Raw genomic sequence first — 12,082 nt, 5'->3', positions numbered from 1 at the left:
AACGTGCGTTGCACGTTAGTTGATTAATTAATGTTAGAAATAAGTGTTTGTAAATTTTCGAGAAATTTATTTGTAAATGTGAAAGACATTTTGAAACTGGTTTTAAGAAAAAAAAGAATATCTTGTTTATAAAGAATAAAGTTCAACTTTTTTTAGTGAGTCATTCATCTACATTACTAAAATATTATTATTAGACAATATTTTGTCTGAAGATGAAACTTGATGTTTGTGCGTTCAAATTATGACTTTGTTTTGTTTGTTAGTTTGGACTTTTTTTTTTGAATTTTTTTACAAAATATTTCATTTGATGATTGATAATTTGAGGTTGAATTTGTTTGATGTTTATTTTTTAGATTTGGACATATGTTACTAATTTATGAATATAGCGATAAATTTTAATGTGCACTTATCATCTGAAAATTTAAGTAACAGAATCAGAATTAAATAAAATAAAATCAGAATCGAATGGTTCGATTTTGGTTTGGTTTCATATCTTTAAAAAAAAATCATTAGTTCATTATCAAAAAAAATATTGGGTTATGGTTTGATTCGGTCCGTTTGAATCCAAAATTAAATGGAATCCTGTCAACCCCTAATGACAAAATTAAAACAAAAAATTCTCAAAAATTTAAGTATGCATTCCATTTGATCAAACTCTAAAATTAAGGATGCATTCTATATCCAGTTACAATTTATAAATATAACTTATTTTACAAGTAAATTTAATATTCTCAAAAATATTAAAGCACTGTAAGGTAATGAGATCAAGTTTAAGTTGATGCAAGAGAAATTTATGTAAAAATAAAAAAAAAAATACAAAGCATGATAAGACAACAATATCAAACATAATTGAAATTTTAGATGAGCTTTCAATGATTCATATAATAATAAAAATTTACATTCGCACCATTTTTATATATTTTCTAAGAAAATCCCTTTTCTACCAAAATTTCTTTATTAAGTCAATAAATCAAAATTAACCTAAAATAAGGGCCAAATTAGTTTAGCTAAAATTAAATTTTTAGCAGATTTTGATAAAAATAGATAAAATGTTTGCTTAAAAATTGATAAATTTAAATAAAAAATAAGGTCAAACATATATTTATGAGGTTAAATCCATCAATGTTCACTCAATTTCATATTTAGTGTCACTATGATCACACTATTTTATTCTATTTCATCATGACCATTGAATTCCATATAACATCATCATCACTATATATATATACATATATATATACATATATATATATATATATATATACATATATATATATATATATATGAACGTTTTTGTTAAAATAAATTTTTATTTTATTTTGAAAACCATTTTTTTCTAAAATAACTTTTTATTTTATTTTATTTTTCTAAGTAACTTTTTTTATTTTAAATAAGGTTTTATTTTATTTTTAAAATGTTTTTTAATAAGATTTTATTTTGTTTTCAAAATGTTGTTTTTTGAAAATAAGTTTTTATTTTATTTTTTAAGTAACATTTTTTAAATAAGTTTTTATTTTAATTTATTTTATACATAAAATGATGAATTTGAACGATCATACCGACATTAAGTATAAAGTTGGATGGTAATGATGAAACAAAATCAAATTAAAATTGGATGCTTGTTGATGAATTTAACCCTATATTTATACTTAAACCCAATCCAACCTCACCCTACCCACTCTAACTCCCCTTTCATTTCCTAGCATCATCCCTCTCCATTAAGCACAAGCATGGATGCACCCTGTCATTTTCATTCTTTTTCTAACTTTCTTCTTCTCTCTATATATACGTAAACATGAAAATGAGGTTGGAAAAGATCCATCAATATTTCTAATATTTTTTTAACTACAATTCCCAATCTAAGGATCTTGATTCATTCCACCAATGACAAAGCACTTTAATCATGCTCTGCACTTTTGTTTTATTCTTTTTAAGTTGAGAAACATATACTCAAATACGTTGATTCATACTCAAAGCAAATATAAACAGAAAACAAAATAAACATATTATCTTGAAACCAGATAATTACTCAAGAAAGATATATTTTTTAGCACTAAAGTATACGAAATATAAATAACACATAAAATGCTAAACAGAAAAAATTCTAATGATTTATTCACATTAAAAAAAAGTCCAATTCTCGACTTCTCGTAAACAAAATAAAAAAGAAAAAGAAAAAGAAAATGAAGCACCTACAAAAAGATTTGATTTCATCCAGCAATTACTTATATAAGTACAGGTATAGAGCGAGAATAAGCGAGCGAGAGAGAAATGAGGTTACAAGGAAGATAACTCTATGGGCGGAAAATTGACTTTGTCCTAAACGATTTAAATCTGATCAATTTGATCTCTGAACCAAATCTAATTAAAATGGGTACTATCTATTTTAAAAAAAAAAAAAAAAGTGGATAAACAAAAGCCACTACAAAATTTTTTTTAAAAAATGGAAAAAAAATTAAAAAAAAAAAATGTGAGGGGAGCAGGCTGCTCTTCTCACATGGAGTTGCTGCTCCGTGTGGCAGTGTCACATAGGTCTGGCACGGAACTGCAGCCATGGTGACCCAAAAATGGTTTTTTTTTTATCATTTTCACTAAATTTGTTCCTTCCATAATCGTGTAAATACTCTTTTGGCCAACAACACACTAATAATTATAAATATCTTCTTCTTTTTCATCACCCAATAATTCAAAAAATCTCCACCATCCTCATATCAATTCTATGTCCTCTCATTACCTCTCTGCATTTTTTTTTTCTAACCTCTAACTGACTAATTTCTAGTTCCAATATTCAAGATTCACAAATTCAAACTCAAAACAAATATTCTTTTAAAAAATAAGATTAATTCTTTAATTCAACATTAACTCCAATGAATCAACAAACAAAAAAATATATAAGATAAAAATGCCGAGATTTAGAAATAACCCAAAAAATTTCAAATTTAATACCCTGCCTTTAAACCAAATCAAAGTTCCAAATCCATTATATATATATATATATATATATATATATATATATATATATATATAGTTCACCCATACAGAAAAATGCATAACATTCATATGGAAAGTCAGAAAAATTAGGATTTCTACCTTCAATTGGCTGCAATGGACTAGACCAATGAACCCCTCACACGAGAGCACCAAAACTTTAAAATTTTTCAACGACTTGGAGATCATTTGGCTGGAATTGGAGGTATGGGTGCGTGTTGATGAGCTACATAAGATACAAATGGCGAGATTCAGAAATAACCCAAAAATTTTCAAATTTTATATCCTGCCTTTAAATCAAATCAAAGTTCCAAAGGCACTTATATATATATATATATATATTGCCTGCAATGGACACAAGACCAGTGAGCCCCTCATATGAGAGCACCAAAACTGTAAAAGTTTTGAACGACTTGGAGATCATTCGGTTTGAATCGGAGGTATGGGATTGTGAAGTGGACGATGTCTGATAGTTGCGTGGGAAAAGAAAGATATGAGATTGTGGAGTGGGTGATGTCAGAGCTGATAGTTGCATGAGAAAAAAAAAAAAAAGTGGAAGACGATGGAAAATTGCGCCACCTGTCTAACAAACATTTCGCTATTTTATATATGTAGGACAACCCATTTCCATTTTGTATCAATTTTCATTTCAATTTCCAAGTTCCAACCCTTTCTTTCTGCTCCGCCCGTTCGCCGCTCCACTGCCTTCACTCCGTCGATTCCATCTACTCAGTCCTGGGGCATCTCAAGCTCTGCCTCCGTTCGTGCTAGTCCAGTGGCTGTTTGTGCCTAAGATTAAGCTTGTCCCCGAGGTGCCGAACTCCACCATTGGCAAAAACTTCACTGATTCACTCCTCAAGGAAGATGAAGGCATCAATGAACGTTCTATAGTTCATAAATGCGCTAAAATCCAATCCGCCATTAATGAAGGTATATTTCTACCTACACAAGTTGCACTTGTTTTTTAAAGTGAATAATTACTTTTTATGACTTCCAAGTTGTGTAAATTGTAATAATGTCTATATTGTATTCTTCTTTTTAACATATGAAATTTGCTCTTCAATTGCTCGAAGTGGCACTGCGTTGCAACACATTGCTCTTCAATTGATTTTGCTACCAGACAGATGACTTCCAGTTCATTGTTGCCTCCGACCTATGACTGTGAATTGCTTATTCTGTCACTGGAATTTGGAAATAGTGCATATTGCCCTGTGAATTTGTTATAGTATTGCTATGAGAATAGAATTGTCCTGTGAATTGTTTTGTGGTCGTGCGAAACCCACAAGCGTATGGGATCGTTGGCAAGTAATCGATTCAGTGAGTTGAGAGTATCGTCCCACGAGAAATAAAATTTAATTGAGCGTGCTAATGTTTAATTAGATTCAAAGTAAACAATTAAAAGTGTTTTGTGATTTTTAATTAATCTAACTTAATCTATGAAAGCAAGTAAAATGCGAATTTATCAAGTATATGAGAAGAGCATATTGGACTACGAATCCTCCTATTATTATCTATTCCAATTCTTGACTACGTAACTAGTTTTCGTTCGTGCATTCTCCACAATCGATAATTTTATTGTAATTAATTTTCTTTTCCAAGACAAACTAAATCTATCCTAATCACAATCCGAATCTGTTCCTAGCCCGAATTCGAATGAATAGAACACATTCAATTTCACAATTATCTCAAAAATTGCACACGTAATAAATTTTATTCCTAAAATTTATTGCACGCATACTAATCAAATAGTATTCTAAACCTATTGTGAGCTTCCGAGTACTATAACAAGCAACTATATATTTAATTAATGATCAAACAATCAAATAATAAAATAAAGCATGCAAGATTAATCAAAAATTACAAGAATTTAACAAAACTACTTAACTTGAATTGAAAATAAATAATAACGGGTTTCATCTTCATCCAATACATGAGAAAAATTAGTGTAACGTAATGTTGGAATTAAACATAAAAAATTGGAAAGACATCACCGTGAAATTGACCAAACTTTATTAACTCCACAATTTCTTCTCGGCTACTGCACGTGTATGGACATGTATATCAACTCCAGGCAGCCTTCTTTTGTATTTTATTTCCCCACCTAGCTGGTGCCAAATTGTGTGTATTGTTTATATATAAAAATCAATTTCCCAAAGTTGGTTGCCACTTCTCTGTGCGTGTCATCTTCAATTCCAGCAGACTGTATAATTCAGCAACCGGCAATTGTGTGTGTATCTATTCAATTCTTTTCCAATAACAGGTCAGCCCTCTTTTACTTTCAATGCGTGAATTTGTGGGTGTGGAATATATATCAATTATGGCAGCTCCCAATTTGTCTATGATATTCTCTCCAATTTCTGCCGTGTGATGCGTGTATAATTCCAGCCGGCAGCAGCCTTTTTCTTTTTGCCAATTTCTCGCTGTTGCTGTGTATATATATGTTCCCCAGTTGGCTTGTGTTCCCCTCCAAGCAGCTCTCCAATTTCTCCCCTTATTGGCATGTAAAATATATATAAATCAGCCCCCAATGCCAGTATGCTATTCAATTCAGCCACTAACCTACTTTATTTCAACAGCAAGTTGGCCCTTTTATCCATTGGACCAGCCCACTTGAATTCTCATTCCAGTTTATTTAGAATTTAATTCCAATTCCACCAACTAGTTAAAAAAATCCAAGCCCAAATAAGCTTTCATCCCTTTTCAAATTGGTTTGTAGCCCAATTAGTGAGATATTTCTCATCAAGGCAACACTTTTTCCCTTTAATGAAATATAGTCCCCGATATAAATTTATTTGTGCAACCAATGTCCTCCTCAAATTCAAACTTGTGGAGTTTAATCCCAAATTATAGATTTGACTCGATTTTGGCCTTCTTCCTTTCCAATTGTTCAAATGAGTTTGTTACTAAAAACAAAATAAAATTAACCCAAGTTAAATAGAAATTAATATATTGACAACATAAAAATTTAATAATACGACTTAAATAAGTGCACAAATTGCATTTATCAAATACCCCCAAACTTAATTTTTTGTCTGTTCTCGAACAAAACTATAACTTAAATTGCAAAAAACACATAAGTATGCAAAAATATTTGGTTAGATAGTCTTGCTTTTTTACTTCAAAATTTAAGATCACGTATTAAATCTACAATCCGCTTCAAAGTCACGATACCAAACGAGTATCCATCATTCCAATACAAAATTGACATGTGTGAGTGAAAAACTAAGTTGACATTAATGAATTCACAAGTTGTTTCAATTCCCAACCTTCTATGGTCAAATATATCCTTTCATTTCTTGTAAAATTCACACACCCCTAAACTTATTTTTTTCGTTTTTTTTCCAGTGTGCGATCTAAGATTTAATTTTCATTACTATCCTCACCCTCTCCAAGTTAGGTGGACGTCACTGGTTGCAAGTCAACACATCAATGAATAAGGATTCTCAATTTATTTGATTGTTTTGACCGTCAAGACTCAATTAGGTTAATTATGCTTCATTGAAAGTTAAATTCCCTCGAACAAGTGTTGGGACTTAACAAGGCATTTAGTGCTTTTGCTTTTCTCAGGTACTTGCTTTTTCTAATTTTGAAAAGATCTTTTTTTTTTTTTTTTTTTTGGCACTTCTCCTTAAGCTTTCTAGATGATCTTTGTAGCGAGTTTTAGGTTGATAACTCCCAAGTCAAATGACTTTAGGACACCAGATTTTAAGATACCCTTACAAGCTTAATTACTGGAGTCATAAAAGATTCAAATAGAAGTTTTAAAATTTCAAAATATATGTATTGATTAGTGCAATACCCCTTATCACACACCTAATTTGATACTTTCACCCAATTTTATCCTGTTAATTTTAGACAATCCACACAAACTTTTTCATACAAGGTCCTAAATTTGGTCTAAAGATACATCATTAGTATTGTTTGGCTAAAGCATCTATGTCCAATTAAATCAATATATCAAATGCATGAATCAATTTATTTCACCACAATGTCAAACTCAATTGTAGTGCATGTATAATATCAAGTTTTGTAAGTTTAAATTTCAATCAATCTAGCATGCATCCACAGTTCATAAATCAATGCCAAATCTCAAATTTAATCGTTATTGTAAGCCAAACTGTCTAACCCACACAAGCACACAACAAAAAATAAACAAATAAATAAAATAAAAACAATAAAAGTTTTAACGATTTTTTCTTAAATAAACACACAAAAACAAATGACAAAAATTATACGAAAACTAAAAATTCAAAGTTTTTCCACCCCCCAAACTTAAACCCGACATTGCTCTCAATGTCTTAAAACATAATTAAGAATGTAATGGGACAGGAAAGAAAAGGAGGAAGGTACTCCCCGAATTTTTCTGTTGAGTGTGGAATGGACTATAGGTGACAGCTAGACAAATTTTTCATCATGCTTTTTCCTTGATTTATGATGGTTTAAGTGTTTCACGATATCATGTTCCTGCATATAGCAATCAAATCAAACATTAGAGATCACATAACCTAAAATATGTGTTACTTAACCCAAACAATCGAAATAACCAACATTAAACTTAAAGGTCTAAGTGGAAACATGACAAGATGAAGATACCCTCTAAATTTAAATATGTCTAAATCTAATGCAAACTAATAATAAAAAACAAATCTATATGCAATGCGATACAAAAAGAAAAATAAATATAGGGTTATGAAATTGGGTCGCCTTCCAATAATCGCTTAATTTATAGTCTTTAGCTAGACTTTGTTGTTTAGGCTATTTTGGATCCTCTAGTGGCAGAATCGTCTTCTCATGAGAGTAATCACCACCCCAATAAGCTTTCAACCTCTGTCCATTGACCTTGAACCTTCGCTGTTGATCTTGTGTCACAACCTCAACTGTGCCATATGGATATACAGCTACCACTGTAAATGGACCCGACCACCCTGATCTTAGCTTGCCTGGAAAAGCTTCAGGTGAGAATTGAACATAAGAACCTGTCGCTCAACCTCGAACTCTTTCCCTTTAATGTGTTTATCATGCCATCTTTTAGTTCTTTCTTTGTATAACTTTGCATTTTCATATGCACCCAGTCTAAACTTATCAAGCTCAATCAGTTGAAGAATCCTCTTTCTCCAGCTGCCTTTGTATCAAAATTTAAAATGTGAGTTGCCCAATATGCCTTGTGCTCCAATTCAATTGGTAAGTGACATGTTTTTCCAAACACCAATTGATAGGGTGACATCCTAATAGGTGTTTTGAATGCAGTGCGGTTGGCCCAAAGTGCATCATCTACCTTCTTTGACCAGTTAGTACGTGATGCATTAGCTGTAGCCTCTAGAATTTTCTTTATCTCTCATTTGGATATCTCAACTTGCCCATTAGTCTGTGGATGGTAAGGCATTGCACCCCGATGTTTGACCCCATATTTTGCCAACAAAGCTGAGAATAAGCGGTTACAATAGTGTTTCCCGCTATCACTAATAATTGCCCGCGGAGTGCCATACAGAGAAAAGATATTCTTTTTAAGGAATTGGGTTACAACTCTCCCATCTTTTGTTGGTAATGCCATAGCCTCAACCCATTTAGATACATAATCTACAGCCACTAAGATATATTGTTGACCATATGAGGAGGGAAATAGTCCCATGAAGTTAATACCCTAGACGTAAAAAATTTCTACTTCCAAAATGCTATTCAAAGGCATTTCATTTTTTCTTGAGATGTTTCCCATCCTTTGGCATTTATCATACTTCTTTACCAATTCATAAGCATCCTTAAACAGAGATGGCCAATTAAAACTTGATTGTAAGACTTTAGTTGGTGTTTTGGTTGATGCGAAGTGACCTCCATATGGGGAAGAGTGACAATGCTCCAATAATTGTTTCTATTCTTCTTTCGGCACACAACGACAAATGATTTGATTAGGTCATATTCTATACATAAAAGGATAATCCCAAAAGTAGTGTTTCAGGGCACTGAAATTTTTTTTTTCAGTTGACTTGAACACTTCGAATGAATAACAAATCTGGACAGATAATTAACATAGTCTTCATACCAAGGTGCTGACTTGATCTCAAAGAGTGTTTCATCTGGAAATACCTTTTTAATTTCTTTTGTAGGATCTTCATCTTGTTGCTCCAAACGAGATGGTCTGCTACTAAATTTTCACTTCCCTTTTTATCCCTAATTTCCAAGTCGAATTCCTATAGTAAAAGCACCCATCTGATGAGTCTTGTCTTTGCATCTTTTTTACTTAGTATATACTTGAGCGCTGAATGATCTGTATACACTATCACCTTTGACCTAATCAAGTAAGGTCTGAATTTGTCAAAGGCGAACGCTACTGCCAAATGCTCATTTTTTGTAGTCATGCAGTTCAACTGAGCTTCACTAAGAGTTTTTCTGGCATAGTGTATGGCATGTGAAATATTATTCTTTCGCTGTCCCAACACTGCTCCAATTGCGAAATCACTTGCGTTACACATTAATTCAAATGGTAAACTCCAATCAGGTGTAGCTAAGATAAGTGCTGTGACCAATTTCTCTTTCAAAGTGTTGAAGGCAACCAAACACTTTTCTAAAAAGTGAAAAGGCTCCATGAATACTTCAATGCTTCTGCCTACCATATCTGAGAAAATGGACATTATACACCTATGAAAAGTAGCTGAAGCGTTATACATTCCAAAAGGCATTTTCCTATATGCAAAGGTACCATAAGGACAAGTAAATTTGATTTTCTCTTAGTCTTCTGGTGATATAGGAATCTGATTATACCCCAAATACCCATCCAGGAAGTAATAACGAGAATGTCCAACGAGTCTATTCAATATTTGATCAATGAAAGGAAGAGGAAATTGGTCATTCCTTGTGGCATTGTTGAGTTTGCTGTAATCAATGCAGACTCTCAAACCTGTGACTCTGCACGAAGGAATTAACTCATTGTTGTCATTAGATACCACTGTAATTCCTCTCTTTTTAGGTACTACATGCACTAGATTCACCCATTGGCTGTCCGATATAGTATATATGATTCCTGCATCCAGTAATTTCAGCGCTTGCCCGCACAACCTCTTCTATCTTCGGATTTAATCTACGCTGCCGCTCTATAGATAGTGTAAAGTCCTCTTCCATCAAAATTGTGTGCATGCAAAGTGATGGGCTGATTCTTTTTATGTTATGGATGGTCCATCCTATCGCTGTTTTGTGATCTTGAAGTATCCTTATTAAATGATATTCTTCATCTTTATTAAGGGCATTTGAAATAATTACTAAAAGTGTATGTATGTCTACCATGAAGGCATATCTCAAGTGTGAAGGCAACTGCTTAAGTTCAAGAATTGGAGCTTTTTTAATGGACGGTAAAGATTTTGTAGGATCTTCACCTAGCTCCAATTGAGTCAATCTTTAAAAGGGTTGGTTTTCTTCCAATTGTCAAACGCATTCTTTTATCTTTTCTGATTCAGATGTTTCTTTTACAGAATGAACCAAACAAGCCTCAAGTAAATCTTAAGGGTGATTGAGTCGAAATGTATCTGTCACTATCATGTCCAATACATCAATCTGGCAACAAGAGTTAGGTTCATCATCAAATTTGAGCACGTTGAAGACATTGATCGTCATCTGTTCGTCATTCATTCTGAAGATCAATTGTCCTTTCTACACATATATCAAAGCTCTTCCAGTAGCCAAGAATGGACGACCTAGAATGAGAGGGACATCCTTGTCTTCTTCCATGTCTAGGATAACAAAGTCAACTAGGAATATGAATTTGTCAACCTTTACTAAAATATTTTCAATAATTTTCCTTGGATATTTGATTGAACTATCAACTAGTTGCAACGTCACTGGAGTAGGTTTCAATTTCCCCAAACCTAATTCCCTGAAAAGAGACAAAGGCATTAAATTAATGCTTACCCCTAAATCATACAATGCCTTTTTTTATGTATTTGTTACCAATATTACAAGGAATAGTAAAACTCCTTGGATCTTATAATTTTGGTGGTAACTTATGTTGGAGTACTGCGCTGCATTCTTCGTTCAACGTCTCTGTCTCATTATCCTCCGGCTTTCGCTTGTTTGACAATATGTCCTTCATAAACTTTGCATAGCTGGGCATCTAAGCAAGAGCTTCTGTGAATAGTATGTTATTGTGCAACTTTTTGAACATCTCCAAAAATTTCCCGAACTATTTATCAAGCTTGTGCTTTTGCAGTTTTTGCAGGAATGGGATTGGAGGCACGTATGCCTTGACAGGAAAGGTTACCTTAACTTGTGGATTGTCTACTAGAGCATCCCGAGTTTCTTCTGTTGTTTTATCAGACTTATCCACGTGTTCCTCGCCCATAATATGTACCTTTTTTGTAGTATCACCTGGTCTTCTCACTGATATTTCTGGCAATTGAACTCCACTTCGAGTAGTGATGGCATGTACCTATTTTTTAGAATTTGCTCGATATTGCTAGGTAGGGCCCCTTGAGTTTTGCTTGCTAATGCAATTGCTATTTGACCCATTCGAGTTTCCAAATTTTTAATTGTAGCATTTTGATTCTGAAGAATAGTTTCAGTCTTGGCCAAGTATTGTCCCAATAGATCCTCAACTGATGGCTTTCTCGATTGTTGTTGCTGCTATTGTTGGAACCCCAACAGTTTAGTTTGAAAATTTCCACTTTGACCTTGATTATTAGCCCATGAAAAATTTAGATGATTTCTCCAACTCGGATTATATGTGTTGGAGTAAGGGTTGTCTTGTTGCCTCTAAAAGTTTTGCGTATAATTAACCTTCTGAGGCCGAATTACATGTGTAGAGGCTAGACAACATCTTTTTATAATATGATCTACCTCGTACCCTTTGCAAGCCGATTTTGGCTAGTGTACCATGTTCACATTTTGAGTAAGGCTGTCCAATTTCTTTGCTAATGCTTCCATTTGGGCTACTAATGGTATAGTTATATCAACATTGTGTAATCCTGCCGTCCTCCTTGGGACTTCACTGTCTATTAGCCATATGGGTTGATTTTCTACAATTCTCTCAAAAGATCCAAGGCATTATCCAACGGAATATTTAATATCGACCCTCCCAAGGAAGCATAGGGGATGTTGTGAAATTTAGATC

At 32.9% G+C, this 12,082-nt stretch overlaps 2 protein-coding genes across 2 annotated transcripts; both read right to left on the bottom strand.

Annotated features, from left to right (window-relative positions):
- Positions 1-7,743: 7,743 nt before the first annotated feature.
- Positions 7,744-8,292, bottom strand: LOC111398168. Its single transcript, XM_023025103.1, has 3 exons — positions 8,264-8,292; positions 7,965-8,106; positions 7,744-7,923 (listed from the first exon to the last, which is right to left on the bottom strand). The coding sequence occupies exons 1-3, from the start codon at positions 8,290-8,292 to the stop codon at positions 7,744-7,746; spliced, it is 351 nt and encodes a 116-aa protein (XP_022880871.1).
- Positions 8,293-10,626: 2,334 nt separating this feature from the next.
- Positions 10,627-11,314, bottom strand: LOC111398167. Its single transcript, XM_023025102.1, has 3 exons — positions 11,234-11,314; positions 10,991-11,086; positions 10,627-10,902 (listed from the first exon to the last, which is right to left on the bottom strand). The coding sequence occupies exons 1-3, from the start codon at positions 11,312-11,314 to the stop codon at positions 10,627-10,629; spliced, it is 453 nt and encodes a 150-aa protein (XP_022880870.1).
- Between the last annotated feature and the right edge of the window lie 768 nt (positions 11,315-12,082).

The sequence above is a fragment of the Olea europaea genome, chromosome 8 (assembly GCF_002742605.1).
Source record: "Olea europaea var. sylvestris chromosome 8, O_europaea_v1, whole genome shotgun sequence".
Lineage (NCBI taxonomy): Eukaryota > Viridiplantae > Streptophyta > Magnoliopsida > Lamiales > Oleaceae > Olea > Olea europaea.
The sequence above is the reverse complement of the archived record's forward strand: the minus strand, read 5'-3'. Positions and strand labels throughout refer to the sequence as shown.

Coding starts and splice junctions, on each gene's coding strand:
- LOC111398168 (XM_023025103.1), bottom strand. CDS start 8,292: ATGCATCACGTACTAACTGGTCAAAGAAG. Junction 8,107..8,263: donor GTACTAACTGGTCAAAGAAG/GTAGATGATGCA, acceptor ATACAAAGGCAG/CTGGAGAAAGAGGATTCTTC. Junction 7,924..7,964: donor AGTTCGAGGTTGAGCGACAG/GTTCTTATGTTC, acceptor TTTCCAGGCAAG/CTAAGATCAGGGTGGTCGGG.
- LOC111398167 (XM_023025102.1), bottom strand. CDS start 11,314: ATGGGCGAGGAACACGTGGATAAGTCTGATAAAACAACAGAAGAAACT. Junction 11,087..11,233: donor TAGACAATCCACAAGTTAAG/GTAACCTTTCCT, acceptor GCTCTTGCTTAG/ATGCCCAGCTATGCAAAGTT. Junction 10,903..10,990: donor TGAACGAAGAATGCAGCGCA/GTACTCCAACAT, acceptor ACATAAAAAAAG/GCATTGTATGATTTAGGGGT.